At 45.7% G+C, this 21322-nt stretch overlaps 1 protein-coding gene, 1 long non-coding RNA gene and 2 other non-coding genes across 7 annotated transcripts; 3 read left to right on the plus strand and 1 right to left on the minus strand.

Annotated features, from left to right (window-relative positions):
* Window positions 1-744: 744 nt before the first annotated feature.
* LOC118903174 lies at window positions 745-3630 on the plus strand. Of its 2 annotated transcripts, XR_005021738.1 has the most exons (5): window positions 745-848; window positions 1043-1082; window positions 1279-1322; window positions 1793-2016; window positions 2715-3630. It is a non-coding gene; the product is annotated as an uncharacterized LOC118903174 (long non-coding RNA). The 2 variants fall into 2 exon arrangements; XR_005021737.1 differs by having other exon boundaries at window positions 751-1082; window positions 2715-3403.
* On the plus strand, window positions 1137-1199 carry LOC118904592. Its single transcript, XR_005022044.1, has one exon. It is a non-coding gene; the product is annotated as a small nucleolar RNA SNORD48 (small nucleolar RNA).
* On the plus strand, window positions 1625-1691 carry LOC118904589. The gene has a single exon (XR_005022041.1). It is a non-coding gene; the product is annotated as a small nucleolar RNA SNORD52 (small nucleolar RNA).
* A 1101-nt stretch (window positions 3631-4731) lies between the features above and the next one.
* Window positions 4732-21312, minus strand: NEU1 (neuraminidase 1). 3 transcript variants are annotated; one of them, XM_036869963.1, is made up of 6 exons: window positions 20990-21312; window positions 20360-20552; window positions 19387-19649; window positions 18594-18776; window positions 18187-18409; window positions 4732-4764 (listed from the first exon to the last, which is right to left on the minus strand). In XM_036869963.1, the coding sequence occupies exons 1-6, from the start codon at window positions 21149-21151 to the stop codon at window positions 4751-4753; spliced, it is 1038 nt and encodes a 345-aa protein (XP_036725858.1). In that variant the 5' UTR covers window positions 21152-21312; the 3' UTR covers window positions 4732-4750. The 3 variants fall into 3 exon arrangements, with proteins under 3 accessions (XP_036725858.1, XP_036725856.1, XP_036725857.1); XM_036869961.1 differs by lacking the exon at window positions 4732-4764 and adding an exon at window positions 15288-18081 and having other exon boundaries at window positions 18594-18770; XM_036869962.1 differs by lacking the exon at window positions 4732-4764 and adding an exon at window positions 15288-18081 and having other exon boundaries at window positions 20990-21311.
* Window positions 21313-21322: the final 10 nt, after the last annotated feature.

Consider the following 21322-nt stretch of genomic DNA (forward strand, 5'->3'; position numbering starts at 1 on the left):
AAATCCCTTGTTTTCTCTAATTGACAGTAATCTTATGAAGTGCCGACTACCCGATCTTTCTCGCAAAAACTCTTATATAGCCTGGCTTCTCCCTTACCTCTTCAGAGCTGAGAGGCTGCGACCAGGCCTAAGTCCTCAATTTTTTTTCTTTCCCCAAACCCCAAGTCCTCAGCTTTATCCACCAAATAAAACAGATTCTCAACTTTTAGGTCGTGCAGTTTTTTTTCAGTGGACACAATTATACCTTAATAAAGGTGTTTAAAAAAAAAAAAAAGGACAGGAAGTTTAATGTACCTGACAGGTCTTGCAAATTCAGATTTCGCTGGCTAGACAGAACAGGGTGACAGTCCCTTGGAGTAACCCCCGTATCCAAACCGGGACAAGTGAGAAATAGAAGTCTTTTGGTTACACAAGCAGGGACAGGACTATCTGGGAGGCCACCCAGGAAGAGCGTTCAGCTGCGCGCGCACTTGGCAGCGTCGCGGACTTCTCCGGCCTGGCCAGTAAAGTCACCTGTTTTTTGTTTTTCAAAATTCACAAAACATCTCCGAATATTTGCCCAGAAGAATGTGAAACGTCCACTCATGGCCTCTCTTTCACTTAACTTTAGTCTTGTTTGGACAAGCGATGGGGAAAATTCTGAGGATCGAGACAGGCCTCTCAGAGGACAGCTATAGGCCCGTCAGGCCCCGACGCCACGCCGCCGTAAATAAACGGCCCTGGCCCAGGCCTTGTCGTTCTCTTTGTGCAGTGAACTCGTGGGTGGCGAAGATGGTGGCTTTGGGATCCGCCTGGCGGAAAAGGAAGGCTACCGCCTGCGCCATCTTTGCACAGCTGCCGGCGTACAGGTACCTCAGTACCTCAGGGCCGTGTTGGACACTGAGGGGACCGAAGTCTCGGGCTGAGCAGGATGAGCTATCATTACAGACTAGAATTTCTGATGTCTCTGTGACTCCACTGCTTGGAACTGACCCAGCCCAGGGCAGGGGGGACTTGTCTGGTAGTCGCCCTGGCTTCTGCTAACTCACTGGTTTCTTCCCAGGCCCCTGATTTCTCGAAGGAGGGTCCGCAGCGCCTTGAGGGTGAGTGGATTGTGCGATATGGAGTGGCTGGTGGTTGTACTGGGGGAGGACGGAGATGATGATGACCCCAGGTGATTCTGAGTGTCTCGCTGACGCCATCACCGCAGCGCGCTGACCACCTCCATCCCCCGGGTTGGGATCCCTAGTATTTGGGCTCGGGGGAGCCACTTATTCGTGTGTCTCGTTTCTCCATTAGGGAATTAAGACGTTCACAGGCCGGTGTGTTATTTTTGAATAAAGGTGAGTGTTAGGTGTGCGGGCGCTCTCAGTGTCTCTCACTTTTTTAACTCCCTAGAGTTTTGTTTACGCCTTGCTAAACCTGCTTTCTCCACCTGTTTTACTACTATAACCTACCCTGCATGCTGGGCTTCCTTGATGGAGCTATTCTCCGCAGTTCTAAGTTTGTTTCCTACTTCTTTTCTCTCCTGAACTTCCCATCCCTGAATTCTTAATTTCTTAGATCCTTATACGGGGGCTGTTGTTTTTGAATGTTCTAGATTCCTCCCCATAATGGCTTCCCTTGATCCAGGTCTCCCTAAATTGGGGATGATGATTTCTCAGACTAGAGTCTCTGATGCTGGTCCTGATGTCAAAATTAATTTCTGACTCATTTGGGGAACTGGATACTTGGATTTTTGAGAGGAGCCAATGGGAGGGCTGTAGCTCTCTGCTTGTATTTCTCATCGGTGGTCCTGCTTTCATCTTTCTAGCTTGAGAGCTTTGGAAGCCCAGCCGGGGCAGTGCCCCTTCACAGAGATTCAGGGATAGCCTGGTGGCTGAAGGCCTAAAGTTTGGAGTTCTCCTCTTGGAGAAGTGCTGTTGGGATGGCTGGGATGCCCAGGTAATGGTTCCTGCCACTTCATCAACAAGCTGTGACAAGAAGTGGAGAGTGACGAGAAGTGGAGAGTAGCGTGCCTTCTGCCTGGGTACTGTGGTAAGTCTCTTGCTGGTTTTCCTACCATCTCCAGAGTGGTAATGATGACCTGGTTGGACTAGAGTCTCTGAGAACTTCTCTGAGGATCTTTGAAACCACCTGATCCACTCTTATGCTTCTTTCCACCCTGTGTGGCAATCCCCCTGCCCACCCAGACCTTTCTTTTTTTAAAGTAAAACTGGTATATAACTACATTAGTTTCAGGAACATAACGTTTTGGATATTTATATACACTAGAAAGCGATCACCACAGTAAGTCTAGTCACCATGCAATTGATCCTTTTTGCCTAACCACCTTTCTCTCTGATAACTACCACTCTGTTTCTGTATCTATGATTCATGCTTTTTTAAAATAAATTTATTTATTTTATTTACTTATTTTTGGCTGCATTGGGTCTTCGTTGCAGTGCGAGGGCTTCTTCTTGTGGTGGTTTCTCTTGTTGTGGAGCACGGGCTTTAGGCGCTCAGGCTTCAGTAGTTGTGGCACGCGGGCTGTAGAGCGCAGGCTCAGTAGTTGTGGCACATGGGCTTAGTTTCTCCGCGGCATGTGGGATCTTTCCGGACTGGGGCTCGAGCCCGTGTTCCCTGTATTGGCAGGCGGATTCTTAACCACTGCGCCACCAGGGAAGCCCTAGATTCATGCTTTACTGCCAGTTGCTTGCATGTTTCTAATATGTGTTGCTTTTATGAAATTTTAGAATTTTGCTGACACAAAGGATGTTCTCTACCTGGTGTTGGACAGATCCTCGGAACTTCACATCTTTCCTGCATTAACCCACGTGAGCAGCTGTCAACCTCCTGGGGTGGAGGGAGGGGACTGCCTAGAAATTAGGGACCAAAATCAATTAGGTGGCCTTTACTTGGTCTTACCCAAAGGATTCCAATAAAATATTTTAAAGCAAATAAAAAATAGATTGGTCTCAGTGAAAACAAGACGGTACAGAAAGATTTAGGGACATGAAAGGTTAACCACTAGTGAATGAGCATCACAGTTGACATCTAGCTGCACCTCTTTGCAGCGACATACAAAAAGTAGATTTGCCACATATTGACGCCAATGTTAAGGATTTCTAGATTGATTGTGATAGTATTCTAATATTTGAGGTTCTTCTGACACCATTAACACAGACATCCAGTTTGCCTTTTGATCAGTTGGTGAAAACATAGGTTGTCCAGATATAGTTTAAAAGAATATACTGGTGGTTGCCAGGGGCAGGGAATGAGGAAATGAAGAGTTACTGTTTAATGGGTATAGAGTTTCCGTTTTAGAAGATGAAAAGAGTTCACGGGGATGGATGGTGGTGATGGTTGCTCAGTGTGATGAATGTTTATTACCACTGAACTGTATGCTTAAAAGTGGTAAAGATGGGGAGGGGGATAAATTGGAAGATTAGGATTGACACATACATGCTACTACATATAAAAAAGGTAACTAATAAGGAGCTATTGTATAGCACAGGGAACTCTACTCAATACTCTGTAATGGCCTATATGGGAAAAGAATTTAACATAAAATAGTGGATATATGTACAGGTGATTCACTCTGCTGTATACCTGAAACTAACATGACATTGTAAATCATCGATACCCCAATAAAAATTTTTTTAAAAATGGTAAAGATGGTAAATTTTATGTGTATTTCACCACAGTAAAAAAAATGGGGGAAAAAGCATACCCTGTGCTCCTATTTGTCATCTTCATAAAGGAGATTTCCCCACCAGCATGTACAGAGTATGCTGCTGTAAGGCTGTATTGTAAATTATCCAGCTTCTGGTAAGGGGGCGTTTGAGCTTCTGGTCATGGTATATACCAGTGCTGATTCCCTATTAATTTGCACCCATTTGAAGTTGTGTTGTAGAATACATTTCCAAAAGTAGAATTTCAGAGTCAAAGGATTTGGGCATTTAAAGTAGTAATGTATGTTCCATAAAGTTGTCCCAGTTTATACTCGTAACAACAGTCTCCTTCAGAGTGCCTGTTTCTCTACCTGCCATCACTACTCCAGGTGGAGTGTACCAGTTTGTGTACCTAATAATTCATCTTTTAAATATTGCACATCTTTTGCATCTGTTTTCCTATGGAACATTTCCAGCTTGGTCCCCACTCAGCAAAGATTTTTTCCAACTTTTATTTTCCTTAATCGTCTTTGCCAGATCTTTTTTTTTTTTTCCCTCCTTGAAATTGCCCTGTTTGGTACTCCCTACAGGACACAGTTAGCTGCTCCCATTGCTATACTCTGACCACGGGTTCTGTATAATCTTAGCAGCCACCATATATTTAGTGCTTTGGTCTGTCGTAGGCTTTTTATGTGTTTCATTTTATTGAATCCTTAAAACCTTGCAAAGTAGATATGTATCTACCCTACCTTGCAAGCAAGGAGAGGAAAGCTCAGGGATGTTAAATAATTTCCCTAAGGTCAGAGAGATAGGAGGTATTGAGGCCCCTGAGCTGGACACTGGTGTTTGTCAAGTGGAGTAAAATTGAAGCTTGGTTCTCACCCAGACACTCCAAGGACAAAGCAAGTGGCAGAAGCTGAGCTCTGCTGAAGTTAAGAGATAAGATGAGCATTCCTGAGGTCAAGGTAAACTTCCCTGTCTGCACATGCGCAGGAAGGCTCCTTGGGGGTCAAAAAGGGAGGGGGCACCACCCCATAATAAGTGTCGACATACCCCCCACAGGCCTCTGCAGCGGAATCCATCTTGGCAAAAAGCTGCACTCGCATCTTGGGGAGGGTTTAGGACTGGTCAGCTGTGAAAAAAGAAACAAGATAATTGGCTAAAGGTAAACAAAGACCCGGAAGACCCGTCCTACATGTGATTTAAATCACCCTTTCACGGTACTCCTCATTAGAGAGGACACCCATATCCTTTGTCTCCGTGTATTTCTGCCTTGCTTCCGTCTTAAATAAACTGTTTCTCTGTGTGCTGTTCTCCCACTTGTGCTGTGTCTCTAATAATAAACTTTGTACCTGTTCTTACAGTTGTTGCCTCCTTGAAACATTCTTGCTTTCAAATGGGGCAAGAGCCAGGGAACTTTGCTTCTAGCCTCTAGCCCCTGCTGGACTAGCGGCTAGGTTCTATTCCCGGGCAGGAACTAAGATCTCTCTTCAGGACCACTCACTGGTCTCTCCGAGATCAGTGTCAGTCAGGATTCAAATTCCTTTCTGTCTAGTATATAATACACCTATGGCCTAGCTTTAAACATTTCCAATAACTGAAGCAAACCTCTCTTTGCTTCCATGTTTCTTTTTCTCCCTCCCACTCAGAGGACGTCACCCAGCTGAATTGTGGCTGTATCATTCTTTGGCTTTTCTTTGTACTCTGAATTGAATGTGTCCCTAAAATATTGTTTGGTTTTGTGTTTTGTATCTTTTTGAGCTTCATAAATATGGACTAATACTCCACGTAGTTATGTTGCAGCTTGGTTCTTTTTTGTTCACATACTTCCCTATAGTTTAGATTCTACCCTTCCAAACACATTTCTGCCCATTTTTATTTAGGCAAAAAAAAAACCAACAACAATTCTAGGTTGATGGGTGTCTCTGGGTAGTGTACATGAGGACTTGCATTTGTAAGTGCATTTTTCTAGGGTGACAGTATCACATAGGAAGTACAGGGGACTGGTTAAGATGTAGGGAGCCAGACTGAATACTTATAGCTGTTCAACTTTGGCTAAGTTACTTAGCCACTCTATTTCCTCATTTGTAAATGGATAAAAGAGTACCTACTCTTACGGAGTTGTTAGGTTTAACTATATGTAAATACACTTAAAACTGGCTAACACATAGTAAGCCTTATTTAGGCATTAGCTGCAATTATATTATTCCAAATAGCTTAGACATTAGCTAACATAGCCTAGTCAGTACCTCATCCAGTTTTCCTTAGTCCTTGACATTACTATTAAATGGTCAACTTCATTTCTTGTCCATAGGGTCTCTTCTGCATTCTCTTGCCCTTATTTCTATCATCCAAGTCCTGCCCTATGTGTTCAGACCCTCCTTCCTGTGTCAGTCCCAGGTTTAGAGTATAAGAGTGAGGGACTTGCATGGTGGTGCAGTGGCTAAGAATCCAGGGGACATGGGTTCGATCTGATCCCTGATTCGGGAGGATCCCACATGCCACGGAGCAACTTGGCCCATGCGCCACAACTCCTGAGCCTGCGCTCTAGAGCCCGTGAGCCATAACTACTGAAGCCCATGCGCCTACAGCCCGTGCTCCACAATGAGAGAAGCCACCACAATGAGAAGCCTGTGCATTGCGACGAAGACCCAACAACAGCCAAAAATAAATAAATAAATAAATTTATATATATAAAAAAAGAAATGCATAGGATTGCTAAATGCTAAATTCAAGATGGGGTGGGTAGGGACAGTGATATAGTCAAGGAGGTGTACATGGAGGCTCTATGGGAGCTCCTTGTGTAATTCATATTTTCATATGTCAAACTACTTCTTAATAACTTAAAAAACAATGTTTGGGAACTGTGAATCCCAGAGGGCTGAGCACAGGCAAAAGCTTAAGTCAGCCCCAGGGACACCTCCAGACACAGAGAGCTCCCTTGGAAGACAACCGTTCTCAAGATGAGCCAGAACATCCCCAGGAGAACAAGTCAGGAGGCTCAATAACAGGTGACTTTACAGCTAAGAAACTCAGATGACAGCACGCTTGGAGACTGAAGATGTTCAAAGAGATAAAGGGGCTCATTCAATCCATTGTGCAGAAGAGGGCATTATAAAGTAGCAGATGGGTTTGAAAAGGAAACAATTACCAATTCTAGAATTGAAATGAACAGGTAAATTCATAAGAAGCACAACAAACAGGTTAAACAACAGACCAACTGGATAGAGAATTAGTGAATTGGAAGAAGAAATCATCCATAATGTGGAGCAGAGAAAACAGAGATGAATATGAAAAGGAGTTGATAGGAAGGATGAAGTGAGATGCTCCAACATTTGGCATCGTTTGCTTAGAGCTGCCTTCACCTTGCTGGTTTGTTATAATGCTGCAGCCAGAACAGGCGCAGGCACCATGGTTAGCTCTGCGCAGTGGCATCTGTGGGCATCTGGCTTTGAGAAGCTCAGGGCCATCTATTACTTTGTTTATTGTAGTACTTTCTCGACCATTAACATCCTACTTGCCCAGGATAGTCTTTCAATTGTGTTATTTTCCAAAGAGTAAGGACAGAGAGATTATCCTAAGGGTTAAAATACCTGCTGATGCTTAAAATGTTAAATTTTATTGCCCCCAATCAGGTGAATCTCAGGTGGAAATGGGTCACATTCCAGGCTGGCTATTGCCTGTCATTAAACCATTAAATTCTAAACACAGTGAAGATAGAGATGTCAGCCAATAATCAAACCCAGTTATGTGCTGATGGGTAACAACATGGGAGAGGGAGCTGTCTTTAAAGGGCCTTCCAATAATGGCGGGCACCACCCTGGATTGGGGGCCTCCCGTTTCCCAGCATGCAGGGAGAGGCCTTGCTCCACAGTGGGTTGATTTCTTCTACAGGAGGCTGAGCAACCATTACAAAAGATTGCTTTTTAAACTTTTTATCAGGAAACTTTTCAAACAATAGGAAGAATATAAACACCCATATACCCACCACCTAATCCAACAATTGTCAACATTTTTCCATATTTGAAAATATGGCAAATGGCAAAAATATATATTAAATTATATATGTGTGTATATACATATACACACATATAAAATATATATACTTAGCAGGCTCATTTCACTGTGAATTATAGAGATCATGACATTTTATGCTTAAATATTTCAGCATGCATATCCACAATCTAAGGACATTTACCTGCATATATACAATACTATTATACCTGAGAAAATTAATAATTCCTAATATTACTTAATAGTTAAATCAATACTCAAATTTTTTCAACTGTTCCCAAAATAGCTTTTATGGTAATTGTTCTTCTAAAGAGCCAGTATTCATTGATTCAAGGATCAAGCACTTTCTTTTACTGTTATATCTTGTTAGTCTCTCTTTTTTTTTAATCTTTACTTATTTATTTACTTTCCTTTTTTTGGTTGCGTTGGGTCTTCGTTGTGGCAGGCAGGGTCTCCGTTGCGGCATGCGGGCTCTTTGTTGTGGCGCACAGGCTTCTCTCTAGTTGTGGCGTGTGGGTTTTCTCTCTCTAGTTGTGGCATGCGGGCTTAGTTGCCCCGTGGCATGTGGGATCCTAGTTCCCCGACCAGGGATCGAACTCGTGTCCCCTGCATTGGAAGGTGGATTCTTTACCACTGGACCACCAGGGAAGTCCCTTGTTAGTCTCTTGATTCTAGAACAGTCCCCTTCTTTCTGTGACAATGATCCTTTGAAGAGACTAGGCCAGTTGTCTTGTAGAACGTTCCACATGTTGGCTTCATCTAACTGTGCTCTCTTGGTGTTTTTAACTTGTTCCTCAACTTTCTGCATTTTCTTTAACCTGGAAGTTATACTTAAAGGACTAATTAGATTTTTTTTTTTTTTTGGCTGCACCACGCAGCCTGCAGGATCTTAGCTCCCCAACCAGGGATCAAACCACTGGACCACCAGGGAATTCCCTTAAAGACCTAATTAGATTCTGATTACATGGTTTGGGCAAGAATACTTCATGAATGACACCATGTATGGCTGCTGTAACAAATTACTACAAACTTGGTGGTTTAAAGCAACAGATATTTATTCCTTCACAATTCTGGAGGCCAGAAGTTCAAAACAGTTTCACTGGGCAAAAATCAAGGTGTCCACAGGGTCTTGCCCCCTCCAGAGACACTATGGGAGAGAATCTGTTCCTTGACTCTTCCAGCGTCTGGTGGCTGGTGGCATAACTTGGCTCGTGGCCACATCACTCCAATTCCTGCCTCTGGGTCACGCTGCCTCCTCCTCTTCACTTGTGTGTATTGCATCCTCTTCTGCCTCCCTCTTATAACGATATATGCGATTTCATTTAGAGCCCTCTGAGATAATCCAGAATTATCTCCCCATTGAAAGACCCTTGATTTAATCAATCTGCAAAGACCCTCTTTATCTCTATATAAGATAGCCTTCACAGGTTCCAGGCGTTAGAGCATGGATATCTTTTAGGGGATCATTTTTCCAGTCTACCACGTGCTACATACTTCACAGGGCCTTGTGTCAGGGGGATCATAAAGTCTACTTGTTCCATTATTCTTTTTTATTTTTAATTTTTAACATCTTTATTGGAGTATAATTGCTTTACAATGGTGTGTTAGCTTCTGCTTTATAACAAAGTGAATCAGCTATACATATGCATATATCCCCATATCTCCTCCCTCTTGCATCTCCCTCCCACCCTCCCTATCCCACCCCTGTTCCATTATTCTTGACCTTAGTTTGATCACCTGGTTAAAGTAGTGACCCCCCCCAGGATCTCTTCATTGTAGAGGTGCTTTTCGCCCTTGTGAGTGGCAAGATGGGTTAATTCTTTGGCACTGTTACCAAACCAGGTTTGTTTGCCTGACGCGCAGCAAGCCAAATGCTAGGTTTGCAGCAGAGAGTTTATCCACAAGGCAGCCAACTGAGGGGATGAGAGAACAAGTCTCAAATTTTCCTCCCAAAAAGGCAAGCGGCTTGGGGTATTCATGGGATAAGGCTGAGGTGTGGGGAAAGGTAATTAAGATAAGAGAAAGGTGCTGAATCAACGTTCTGCAAAGACACAACTAAGCTACAGGCTTCTTCTTGGGACCTATGTTCAGAAAATGGCTGTGTTAGTATGCTCTGAGGGTGAATTTTTTGTCCCTCTGATGTCAAAATGTCACGGAGAAGACACTCTGTGCCCAGACACTCTTCATGCCCAGATGGAGGGTCAGTGGTCTTAACCAGTCTTAATTGCTTCTATCTTGAACTGGACACAGACAACTCCAAATCTCAAAAAAACAACTTGGGCAAACATTGTTTAGGCTATGTGATGCTCAGAGGACACGCAAGTTTTTTGTAAAAACGAAGTGAGCTTGATCAGTGAAGGCAGGTTACAGTTTATTATTTATTAATGGCTAACTGCTGACTACCCTTGGTTTCAGCACCTTGTGAATGAATATACAGTCTCCATCAACCTTAACCTAATGATTTTGGCATCCACTGATTATCTTTGCCTGTGTAGGGGAGGAAATAGTTTTCCTTGACCCTCTTAGGGTCCCTGGCTGGGTTTGAAAAATCAATCTGACAAAGACAGATTAACAGGAGAAAAGCATACACATTTATTTAAGTTTTACATGACACGAGACTTCATAAAGAAATGAAAACCCAAAGACATGGCATACTTGCTTTTATGTTAGGTTGAACAAAAGAGACAATCGTGGAAAAGTGTCTAAACTATGGGGGGAGGCTAAAGAAGGTAAGAATTATTTTTAACAAGTTCTGTTTTTTTTTGTGTGTGTGTGGGATCTTAGTTTCCCAACCAGGGATTGAACCTGGGCCCATGGCAGTGAAAGCGCTGAGTCCTAACCACTGGACCACCAGGGAATTCCCAACAAGTTCTGTTTGTAAAGAATTCTCTTGGTCGCCAACTTCTTGTCCTCCTGGTTCAGGGAGGGCACCTTTCAAATGGGAATTTTCACTCAAGTTTGCAAAATGATGATTTTCTAATTTGATTATTCCTTCTACACTTATTTGCTGACATTCTTCTGTAAAACAAGTAATAAGTCATCTCACCAACTGGTACTTTGTCTAACCTGAATTACTTTTTCCTACCGCAAATGTAGGAGAAATGATTCATTCTTTTCCTGTATTTACAGTATTGTGTGTGTAAGGGGCTGGTGTAATATTGTCCTCCAGTGGTGGCAAATGAATTCCCCCTCTTTTTTGTATACATGGGTCCAGGAAATTTCCCTGTGGTCCCCTTGACCTTATCAAACGCCTTGCTGAGACTCAGATGTGCAGAGACGCTGGCCTTCCCCTGACCTCTCCTTTTAGAATCTTGGCCAAGGAACATGTTAGTTGCTCTCTACCAGGCTCCCACCTCCAATGGCAAGGGCACTTCAACGGCTTCAGGGATTCCAAAACACCAAAACCAAGCTTAGTGGAGGTTAAACAACACACCTCCCTTAAATTCGTTGATAGGAACATCACAAAGTTAGCTGGACTTAAGATACTGAAGCATAAAGCTGATTATGCATCTTCACTCTTCCCTCCAACCTCATCCTCTCTTGATGCACGTTGGCATTCGCTCTGGACACCACCTTTGTGGTTGTATTTTTTAAAATATATATATATACATATTTATTTATTTATTTTTGGCTGTGTTGGGTCTTAGTTGTGGCACGTGGGATTTTTCGTTGCAGCGCATGGGCTCTCTAGTTGTGGAGCGTGGGCTTAGTTGCCCTGCATCATGTGGGATCTTAGTTCCTCGACCAGGGATCGAACCCGTGTCCCCTGCATTGGAAGGCGGATTCTTAACCACTGGACCACCAGGGAAGTCCCTTTGTGGTTGTATTTTTGCCAAGTTACCCAGAGGTCTCCATTTATCTTTTTCCTTCTATTTATTTATTTGTTCCTTTTATTTCTTTCTATTTCATTTTATTTTTAATTTTCCTTCTACATATTTACACACAAAAGTGTATATAATAATTATGTACAATTTAAAGAAGACTAATAAACAACATGTACTCACCACTGAGCTTAAGACCAGGTACTGCTAAATGTGTGGCTGGCAGATTTGGAGGCCACAGGAAATGTGACTTCTGGCGTTAATCCCACGGGAGTATGAACTTTTTGTTAGGAATTTTCCAGATACTTTTGTTTATTTTCCTTTTCTTTTTCCCCCCTCTATCCAGAGCAAAGATGGAGGCCAGTTCCCACACTGAAGATGTGGCCTTTTGATACTTTATTTAGAAAGAGTAGTCAGCCTGCGAGCTGTAGTTTGCCAATTTGCCTTTTTTTTAATTGCACTAAAACATGATTTATCTTGATTCCTGAGGTTTTTGGTGTTCTCTTAAATTTTGCACCCAGGGCAATACTGCTTTCCCACCCCGGGGTGGGGGTGGGAAAAATGCTCTTTTTTAACTTTGTCAACTAAAAAAAAAATGGTGCAGGAGGCTGCAAATAAGAAAAGAGTTTATCTGGAGTCTTAAGAATTGCAGTTAGGGAGACACAGATTCGGGTAACCCCGAAAGTGTGTTCCAAGGAAAAGAAAGAGTCAGGGGCTTATAAAGGCACAAAGCCACAAGGTTGTTAAAAGTTGCCTGGCGAGAATTGTGATTGACTAAGTCAGAAAATATTTGTCCACAGGGAATCACAGGTTGTTTTAGGGTAGGGGTCTGATAAGTAGACTGTCACGAGTTACTTTATATGTATCTTGAGTTTCTAGCAGGTGTTCTGGATGACTTCATAAGGTCAAAAGGTCAGATTCCATCCAGGTTGAGATGTGTATAAGTCACATTTCCTTAATGGCCTCCCAGCTCCATTTTAGAGAGCTCTCTTAGCAATACCAACTCCATTTGATTTTCCTTTCACGATTTCCAGAACTTCTCAGGACCTTGGCTTTATATCCTGACTACAAATCTGTGATCCACTGTAATCCTGATTTGGTCACTGAGCATTGACTGATGTCCTCAGGGCAAATGCCAGCTCCAGGGCTCACTTGTTTTTCTGGGTTCTTGCTGTCCATTATTTATGGTTTTTGAAGATTTCCCTTACTTTCTCACCAACTAAGCCCTACACTAAAAATGTGTTTGTTTGTTTGTTTGTTTTTGGCCGAGCCACGCGCCTTGCGGTATTTCAGTTCCTGGACCAGGGATTGAACCTGGGCTCTTGGCAGTGAAAGCACAGAGTCCTAACCACTGGACCGCCAGGGAATTCCCTAAAAATGTGTTTAAAAAAATATTCTATCCAGAATATTAGGAAAGGGAAGACCTACCCTTTCCTTGTGGTAAATTTAAGTCCTTTTGTGTGTGTGTGTGTGTGTGTGTGTGTGTGTGTGTTTGCTTTTTGTCAAAAAGAAATGCAAGCCTTTGTCTTAGATCTTCCTTCCTAATCCTTTTTTTTGGGCAAAAATGATGGACCTCGTCCTGCTCCTTCGTGATAATGACTTCTGGTTGTGAGGACTGAATTAGTGAGAAAGTGTACCTGGTGCCTGGTCCCTGGTATTTGCTGCTCAATATTACTTGTTAGGCTCCTTCTATTGTTTAAGGGCAGCCTGATGAGCAGGGAGAGCCCAGAGTCCTTTCAATGCTGAGCCAAGGGGCTGGGGGGAGGGGTGAGAGGCTTCGAAGCGGGGCAGAAGGGCCTGTGTTAGGGGGTTAGGGCTCCACGCTAGAATTCGGCTGCTGATCCAGGTGGCACCCACCAGGCTGTAGTTTTCAAAGTCCACTTTGTCCTATTTGTACAAATAAGCACATACCTTCCCCTTTCAGTCTCCTGCCACTCCTTCTAATTCCCCCTTTATATTAAAAGAAAAAAAGCCAACCAACCAACACTTCTTCAACCCTTTCTGCACCCCTGACTTGTGTTCTAACCCTGGTTTTCAAACTTGAATGTGCATTAGAATCCCCTGGAGGGTTTGCTAACACACTGAGTGCTGGGCCCCACCCCCAGAGCTTCTGATCCTGCAGGTCTGGTGGGGAGAGGGGTGGTCAGCATAGGGGGAAGGTCAAGCGTTTCTAACATGTCCCCAGGGAGTGGCTGCCACCTACCTGGAACCACGCTTAGAATCACTGGCCCAGCTCCTTACCCATCCGGGACTTGCCTTTCCTCCTGTATTAAGCATCCACCATGTGCTAGGTGTTGTGGCGGGGTTTAAGATGCCCAGGTAAACAGGCAGGTTTGGTCCCTGCCATCTTTTATGGTTATTGGTGTTTTTTAAACACAAATTCTTCCTGTTGAAACAGTTTCTCTTTCGAGATCTTTTCTTCAGTGTTTTGAAATCTAGTCTTCCTAAGTCTAGGCTAAAACGTCTAAGAGACAGTTTCTTAAAGTGCAGCCCAAAGGCCCCAGTGTTAGACTCTCCTGTAGCTCCTTTTAAAAATGCAAGGCCCGAACTTCCCTGGTGGCGCAGTGATTAAGAATCCGCCTGCCAACGCAGGGGACATGGGTTCGAGCCCTAGTCCGGGAAGATCCCACATACCGTGGAGCAACTAAGCCTGTGTGCCACAACTACTGAGCCTGCGCTCTAGAGCCCGTGAGCCACAACTGCTGAGCCTGCAAGCCACAACTACTGAAGCTCGCGTGCCTAGAGCCCCTGCTCCGCAACAAGAGAAGCCACCACAATGAGAAGCCCGCACACTGCAATGAAGAGTAGCCCCTGCTCGCTGCAACTAGAGAAAGCCCGTGTGCAGCAATGAAGACCCAACACAGACAAAAATAAATAAATAATAAATAAATAAATTTATTTTTAAAAAAAATGCAAGGCCCTGCAAAGGAGGCAAGAATATACAATGGAGAAAAGACAGTCTCTTCAGCGAGTGGTGTTCGGAAAGCTGGACAGCCGCATGTAAATCAATGAAGTTAGAACACACCCTCACAACATACAGAAAAATAAACTCAAAATGGCTTAAAGACTTAAATATAAGACATGACACCATAAAACTCCTAAAAGAAAACATAGGCAAAACATTCTCTGACATGAATCATACCCCTGTTTTCTTAGGTCAGTCTCCCAAGGCAATAGAAATAAAAGCAAAAATAAACAAATGGGACCTAATCAAACTTACAAGCTTTTGTACAGCAAAGGAAACCATAAACAAAATGAAAAGACAACCTACGAACTGGGAGAAAATATTTGCAAATGATGTGACCGACAAAAGCTTAATTTCCAAAATATACAAACAGCTCATATATCTCAATAACAACAAAATAAACAAAACAAAAACAACCCAATCGAAAAATGGGCTGAAAACCTAAATAGATATTTCTCCAAAGGAGATGTACAGATGGCCAACAGAGACATGAAAAGATGCTCGACATTGCCAATTATTAGAGGAATTATATGTGGAATCTAAAATATGACACAAATTAACTTATCCACAAAACAGAAAAAGACTCACAGACACAGAGAACAGACTTGCGGTTGCCAACGGGGAGTGGAGGTGGAGAAGGGATGGATTGGGAGTTTGGGATTAGCAGATGCAAACTATTACATATAGGATGGATAAACAACAAGGTCCTACTGTATAGCACAAAGAACTATGTTCAGTATCCTGGGATAAACCATAATGGAAAGGAATATGAAAAAGAATATACGTATAACGTATATTCATACATATAACTGAATCACTTTGCTGTACAGCAGAAATTAACAACATTGCAAATCAACTACACTTCAATAAAATACATAAAAAAAAAAAAAAAAAAAGCAAGGGCCTGGACTGATTCTAGAGACACTGAACCTACAGCCAGGTTTGGGGTAGGGCCAGGACTCTGGTTTATAATGACTCCACTCCGCCACCTCCAGGGGAGGAGATTCTTCCTTGAGGAGCCTCTCTCTTAGCTGAGGGTTCTTGGCTATGAAGAAGGAACATGATCACTTCCTTACAAGCCCCTTGCCATGTCTACTTCACGAGGCAGTAGCTCATGTGGCGGACATTCATGGTATCATTTCCTCTCTCTCCTCCATTATTTCTGATAAAGAAAGTTGTTAGCGAGACTTTCTCAGATGTGCATTTTTAGTGGCAGTGGAGAGCAGATGTCCCAGTTGCTGCAGATGCCACCCCCCCCACCGCACTTCCTGCGTCATATCTATTCCTCCACCTGTGTTAGAAGAGCAGAGCCCGCCCTCCCCGGCCATGCTGCCTGTGTTCGTCTCCGCATATTTCTTCCCTCAGATGTCCCCCCGCAGGCCCATAGATTCTACCTCTGTATGTGTGTCCTGTGTGGTAACAATGTGGTTTACTGGCCAACGTAAAATATTACATCAGGTTACTCTGAGACCTGGCAAGTTAAGGGGAGAAATGAAGCATTTATCCTGACTTTCCCATACAAATCATGCTTCAGGGTAACCCAACAGCCTTGATGAGGGACAGTTCCTTTTTACTAAAGAATTCCAGCTAATAAATGAGGACAGAATAAAATAATTCAAAAACCAACATTTCACAACCCCTCATGAAATAATTGATTCAGGCAAAACTCATCTGTGGATGAAACTGTCAGTTGGAAGGTTGATGGGGAAACCTTACAAAGGAGGGGTCAGGCTATGGCCATCTGAACCCATCACTCAATTCAGCTTTACTCAGAGAGGGACAAGCGGGCAGCATTTGCTTCCTGAGGGAGCACAATAGGAAACACAGAGCACCTGGGAGGGAATCTTGTCCCCCCCCACCTCCCTCACCCAGTGGAATCTGAAATCTAATTAAACCTTCAGGTTTGATAACTGGAAATACAAGGGATGGAGGAAAAAAGTTAAATGACACTCTGAGGAAGAAACAGATGAATCCAGAAAGTGGAACGTTCTACAGGACAAATGAACATATTTCTGTGTAGACGGTATCAAAAAGAAAAAAAAAAAAAAGAGAGAGAGAAAGAAGAGAGGATAGGAGGTGTAACTACTGTAGACTGAGATTTAAGAAACATCAAAATGCAATGTGCAGGGACTTCTCTGGTGGCGCAGTGGATAAGACTCTGCGCTCCCAATGCAGGGGGCCCGGGTTTGATCCCTGGTCAGGGAACTAGATCCCACACACATGCCGCAACTAAGAGTTTGCATGCCACGACTAAGGAGCCCAGGTGCTGCAATGAAGATCCCACACCAACAACGAAGATCTTGCATGCCGGAACTGGCACTAAGACCCAGCGCAGCCAAATAAATAAATAATTAAGCAAACAAATAAATAAATAAATATTTTTAAAAGAAGAAAAGAATGTCTTGAACATTCCTACCGTCCCATCCAGGCATTGCATTTTCTTTCCATATGGAGAAAAGCTGTGGCTGTCCCACTCAGCTGCAGGCTGCCCAGGTTCTTTTCACAGCATCTCCTTTAGGATGAGATGTTGTTTTCTCACATAATTGCCACAGTGCTTATTTCTCTGCCAGGCTGGCCTGGGAGAGGCTTCTCATCTGCATTTTACACACCTGCTCCCTGTTTCATGGAGGATAGTATCTCACCCCACCTTAGAAATACAAAACAGCCAGTTTTTAATTATCTTATGAGGCTCCTCCTCCTTCCCCTCCTTACACTTGTTAAGAGCAATCTGTTTTTCTGTGATAAGAAGGAATGCGAAAAAGAAAGGAGGATTTGATTTGCCGAAGTCACAGATTTTCACAGGCAATAAGCACACCAGCTTCCTCCCCAAAACTCACTCCCAGTCCCATACGTGTGCACCAGGAAAACAGACATGAAGATGTGCACTGACAGAACCACAGAGACTGTGCAAATATTCATTCTCCTTCATTAAGAATGTTAAGTTATAAACATTTTGATTCATACATAGTCAAAGTGGGTGGTGCACCTCGTTCCTTACCTTGAAACCAAATGTCCTGCCCTTCTGGAACTTTCACCAACCCTCTCCAAAGCCAGCATCTTACCCCAAAGAGGTAAGCCTTCCCCAGTTCCCTGAGTTCACATTTATTTAATGCTACAGGCCCACCTAGCCCTGTCCAAGAAAAGGACCAATCACTGCCCTGAGAGGGCAGAAAGGGCAGGGGGGCAGACCCAGCAATGTGGAAGAGAAGTGCTCCCACGTGTGGGCAGCTCTTCCTATGTGGGAGAAGCCAGGTTTTTAGTCCTAAGGAATGATTTCCCTGTCAAAGAGAAGTTGATTTTGCAAAACGCTAGACTCTAAAGGAAGGTGGAACCGTCTTCTAGGCTCCTCCAGTAGACCCTCTACACACCCGTGGTCCTGAGGCTGAGTCCAGGGCCTTCTACCCCCTTGGCAGGTGTACAGCTCAGAGTGTCCCAAAGACGCTGACTTTGGCCAGGGAGATGCTCTCTATGTACTGTTTCCGGCCTTTCTCATACAGGACATAGAGTTGCGGGGCCTGGTCCTCCCCGCCCACACTGCCCTCCAGGGTTGCCAGTGAGGAGTAGCCACTGGGCCCCGGCCACAGCTGGACCGTCTCCTTCTGCCATGAGGTGCCATTGCTGAAGCTCCAGCGCAGGGTCAGGTTCACTCCTGGGAACAGCAGCAGAGTCAGGGGAAGGAAGGTCTCCCCCTAGAGAAGGCCTCCTTCTCTAGGTCACGGGGGCTCCTCGCCGACCCCACCTGGCAGATACTCACGGAACTCTGGATGGGCTGGGTTGGAGAAGAAGACAATGCCGGAGTTGGTGGCTACAGCCCCTGCGGCTACCACAGGGTCCACGAGCTCAGGGTCAAAGGTCACATCACGGGGCCTCAGAGTATCACAGGCATCGTAGCTGCGGAGGATGATTCGGCAGTGGCAGTGGTAGTTGTTCTGGTTCCGGGCATTGATGACCACTGAGCCATCGGGGAGCTCAAAGGGCTGAGCGGAGAGAAGAGGGCTTCAGGAAGACGCAGGGTGGGGGCGGGGCAAAGGGCCCTGTCCCTGAGGGAGCAAGGCTGGGTGGCACGGAGCTGGGCAGCCAGGCCCGGGGTCTGTGAGTGGAATGGTGCTCTGGAGGACAGAGCAGGTTGATGGGGTGGGGGACAGCCCATGGACTCCTGACCTGGCACTCGTCGGGGCTGAAATCATTTTCCCGCTTGGGCTGGCCATAGGGGATGCCGCTGACCCCATTCCCATAGTGCCAGGAGGCGCCGCGGTCATCACTGAGGAGGCAGAAGACCCCGTCCCGCTCCAGCGTCCCATGGCCACACACAATGAGCCGGCCCTTCCGAGGCTCCCGCTGTTTCTGTGGGAAAAGGATAGGGGTGCCACAGACAGAGACACTGAGGGGGCTCAGAAGCAGGGGAGGGGAACCCACCACCTCCTAAGTGTGAGGACACACCTTGTCCCCTTCCGTTCCGTCCTTGCTTGCTGAGGGTTCCACAAGCATTACAAACACCCACTGTCTGAATTAAGAAGCTCTTTGGCAGAATAAGCTCCTTCGGGACATCCAGGGTATACTCTGGACAGGCTGTGCACAGGACAAGGGGGCCTAGCCACAGGGGGAGATGGGAGCTTAAACCCAACCTGTGCTCACAGGCCAAGCTGTGGACCATGGCACAGGCTTGTGTCTGCCCAAAGGAGGGCTTTTTTCTAATCTGCACAGGACTTTCTAATTTTTTTTCTAATCTGCACATGGATTAGTGCAGCCCTGTTGACAACCCCCAAATGGGAAGCCAATGGCAAAATTCCACCTTCCCTTGGTAGGGTGTTCCTCCCAGGATGTCCCTTTCTTCCAAGGAATGCCACCTAAGACAGAAAAATCTGACTTCACAAGATCTTCTCTTTGCAAAGGAGTCCATAACGGGGCAGACTCTCTACGAGGCACCTCCCTCCACCCATCTCAGGACAGAGACCTGAATGCCAGAGCCCGGTCCGGGGGCAAACATCTCAGTGCCTATGTCCAAGGAGAGGTTCCGAGGCGAACTCCAGGAAACGCCGTCATCCTTGCTCCACACCAGCATGGTGGAGGCCACCTGGCAGCCAGCCTTGTGAGCACAGAGGGAGTAGAAAAGGAAGACCACTCCCGTTGTTGTATCGCTCACCACTGCCCCCAAGTTCAGCCCATCTGGGCTCTCCCCATCGTCCACAATGAAAGCTGTTGGAGACCATGTGCTGCCTAAAGAAAAGGGGGAAGAAACCCAGGGTGAGCACTCTGGAGGTTCCCTTTCCACCACTCGCTGCAATTTTCACCTCCTGCTAGGGACCCAAGGCCTTATGATGGCCCCACGAGACCTGCCCCTCCTTACCTCTCAGACCTTATCTATTCTACCCTTGCTCACTCCATCCAGCCACACAAACTCCTTCTCATTCCTCAAATACTCCCCTCCTTGGCGGGGGGGTGGTGAACTCTGTCTAAGCTTGTTACACCTGCCTGGCTTTTCTTCCAGGCTCACTTACCTCCTCTGAGTCTGCTCAAATGTCATCTACTTAAAATTACAGTCAAATTCTGGCACTCTCCATACCTCTTGCCATGTTTCATTTTTCTCCACTGTACTTATCAGCTTCCAATACAAAAAATACATTTATTTATTATGTTTATTGTCTGTCTCCCCCCACCCCAGTAGAATATAAGCCCTGTGAAGGCAAGGATTTTTGCTTTGTTTTGTTCATAACTGTATTCACAGAACCTAGAACAATGCCAGGTATACAGTAAGTGCTCAATAAATGTCTGAATGAATGTTCAACTCCTTGGTGAGCCCAATTTCCAGATCACTGCCTTCCCGCCTTAGGTTCCCTCTACTCCTCAGGGATCCAGCAGCCTCAGGGCCCTAAGGCAGGTCAAGCTCCCCACCCATCCAGCCTCTTGTGACCCAGGCATCTTTATACCCTGGTCCGTGGACCTCCGCAGAGCAATGAACTTAGCTCCTTTATCCGATGCTGACATTTTCCTGGCCTCAGCAAAGGCAAGGAGAGTGCCCCGAGGAGTGGTGGTGATGAGCGGGATGCGGAAGGTGTCCACAGAGCCGATCTGCTTCCCGCTCACCCACAGCAGCTGCTCCATGGTCACAAGCGGATGAACCTACGAAGCGAGGAGGAAGGGTCAACAGAACAAACGGGACTTGGGGTTTTAGGGTGAATGAATCGCGGCTCGGAGTCAGGTTCCCCTGGGAGAGGCAGGGTGATGGGGATCCCGAGTGGGAGAAGGGTCCCAGAACAAGGAAGGGGAACCCTGAGGAGAGTTCGGAGCGAAACTGGGGGCTCGGAGCGGGGGAAGGACTACGAGGGGACAAGGAGCCCTCAGGGACAGGGAGACCTCAAAAGGGTAAGGAGCTCGAAAGAGGAGACTCAGAGGGAAAGAGGACAAGGGCCCAGAGAGGGAAAGGGACTGGGAAAGGAGGGAACGGGGTCGGAGAGTTCCTCGGAGGAGAGGGGGCTCAGCAGCCTAGGTCCCGGGGTACAACTGGGCACAGACCGCCTGCGTGAGTCGGGGATGGGGCTATGCGAGGGGTGACTCACCAGACTGAAGTCGTCCTTTGCCCTGGCCCCGACTCCTGCTGAAGACAACAGCAGCAGGAAGATCGCGGCAAACACCTGAACCCTACAGACTCCCCATGATCCCAGCATTCGCGGTCTCCCGGGTCTGCCCAGGGTCACTGTGCCGGGTCGCTCCGCAGTCATCTCTCCCTCGCGGCAGCAGCGACCCTGGCCCCCCCAGGACTAGACGCGGGCTGGATTCGTCAACTGACCCCGGCCCTTTAAACGCTCAGATGTCACCCTCAAACCCGCCCCAATCCCAGCCGGCCCGCCACGCTTCCGCGACTCTCTTTGGCCCTCGCACGACTCCCCACG

Source organism: Balaenoptera musculus, chromosome 11 (genome assembly GCF_009873245.2).
Source record: "Balaenoptera musculus isolate JJ_BM4_2016_0621 chromosome 11, mBalMus1.pri.v3, whole genome shotgun sequence".
In the NCBI taxonomy this organism is placed as follows: domain Eukaryota; kingdom Metazoa; phylum Chordata; class Mammalia; order Artiodactyla; family Balaenopteridae; genus Balaenoptera; species Balaenoptera musculus.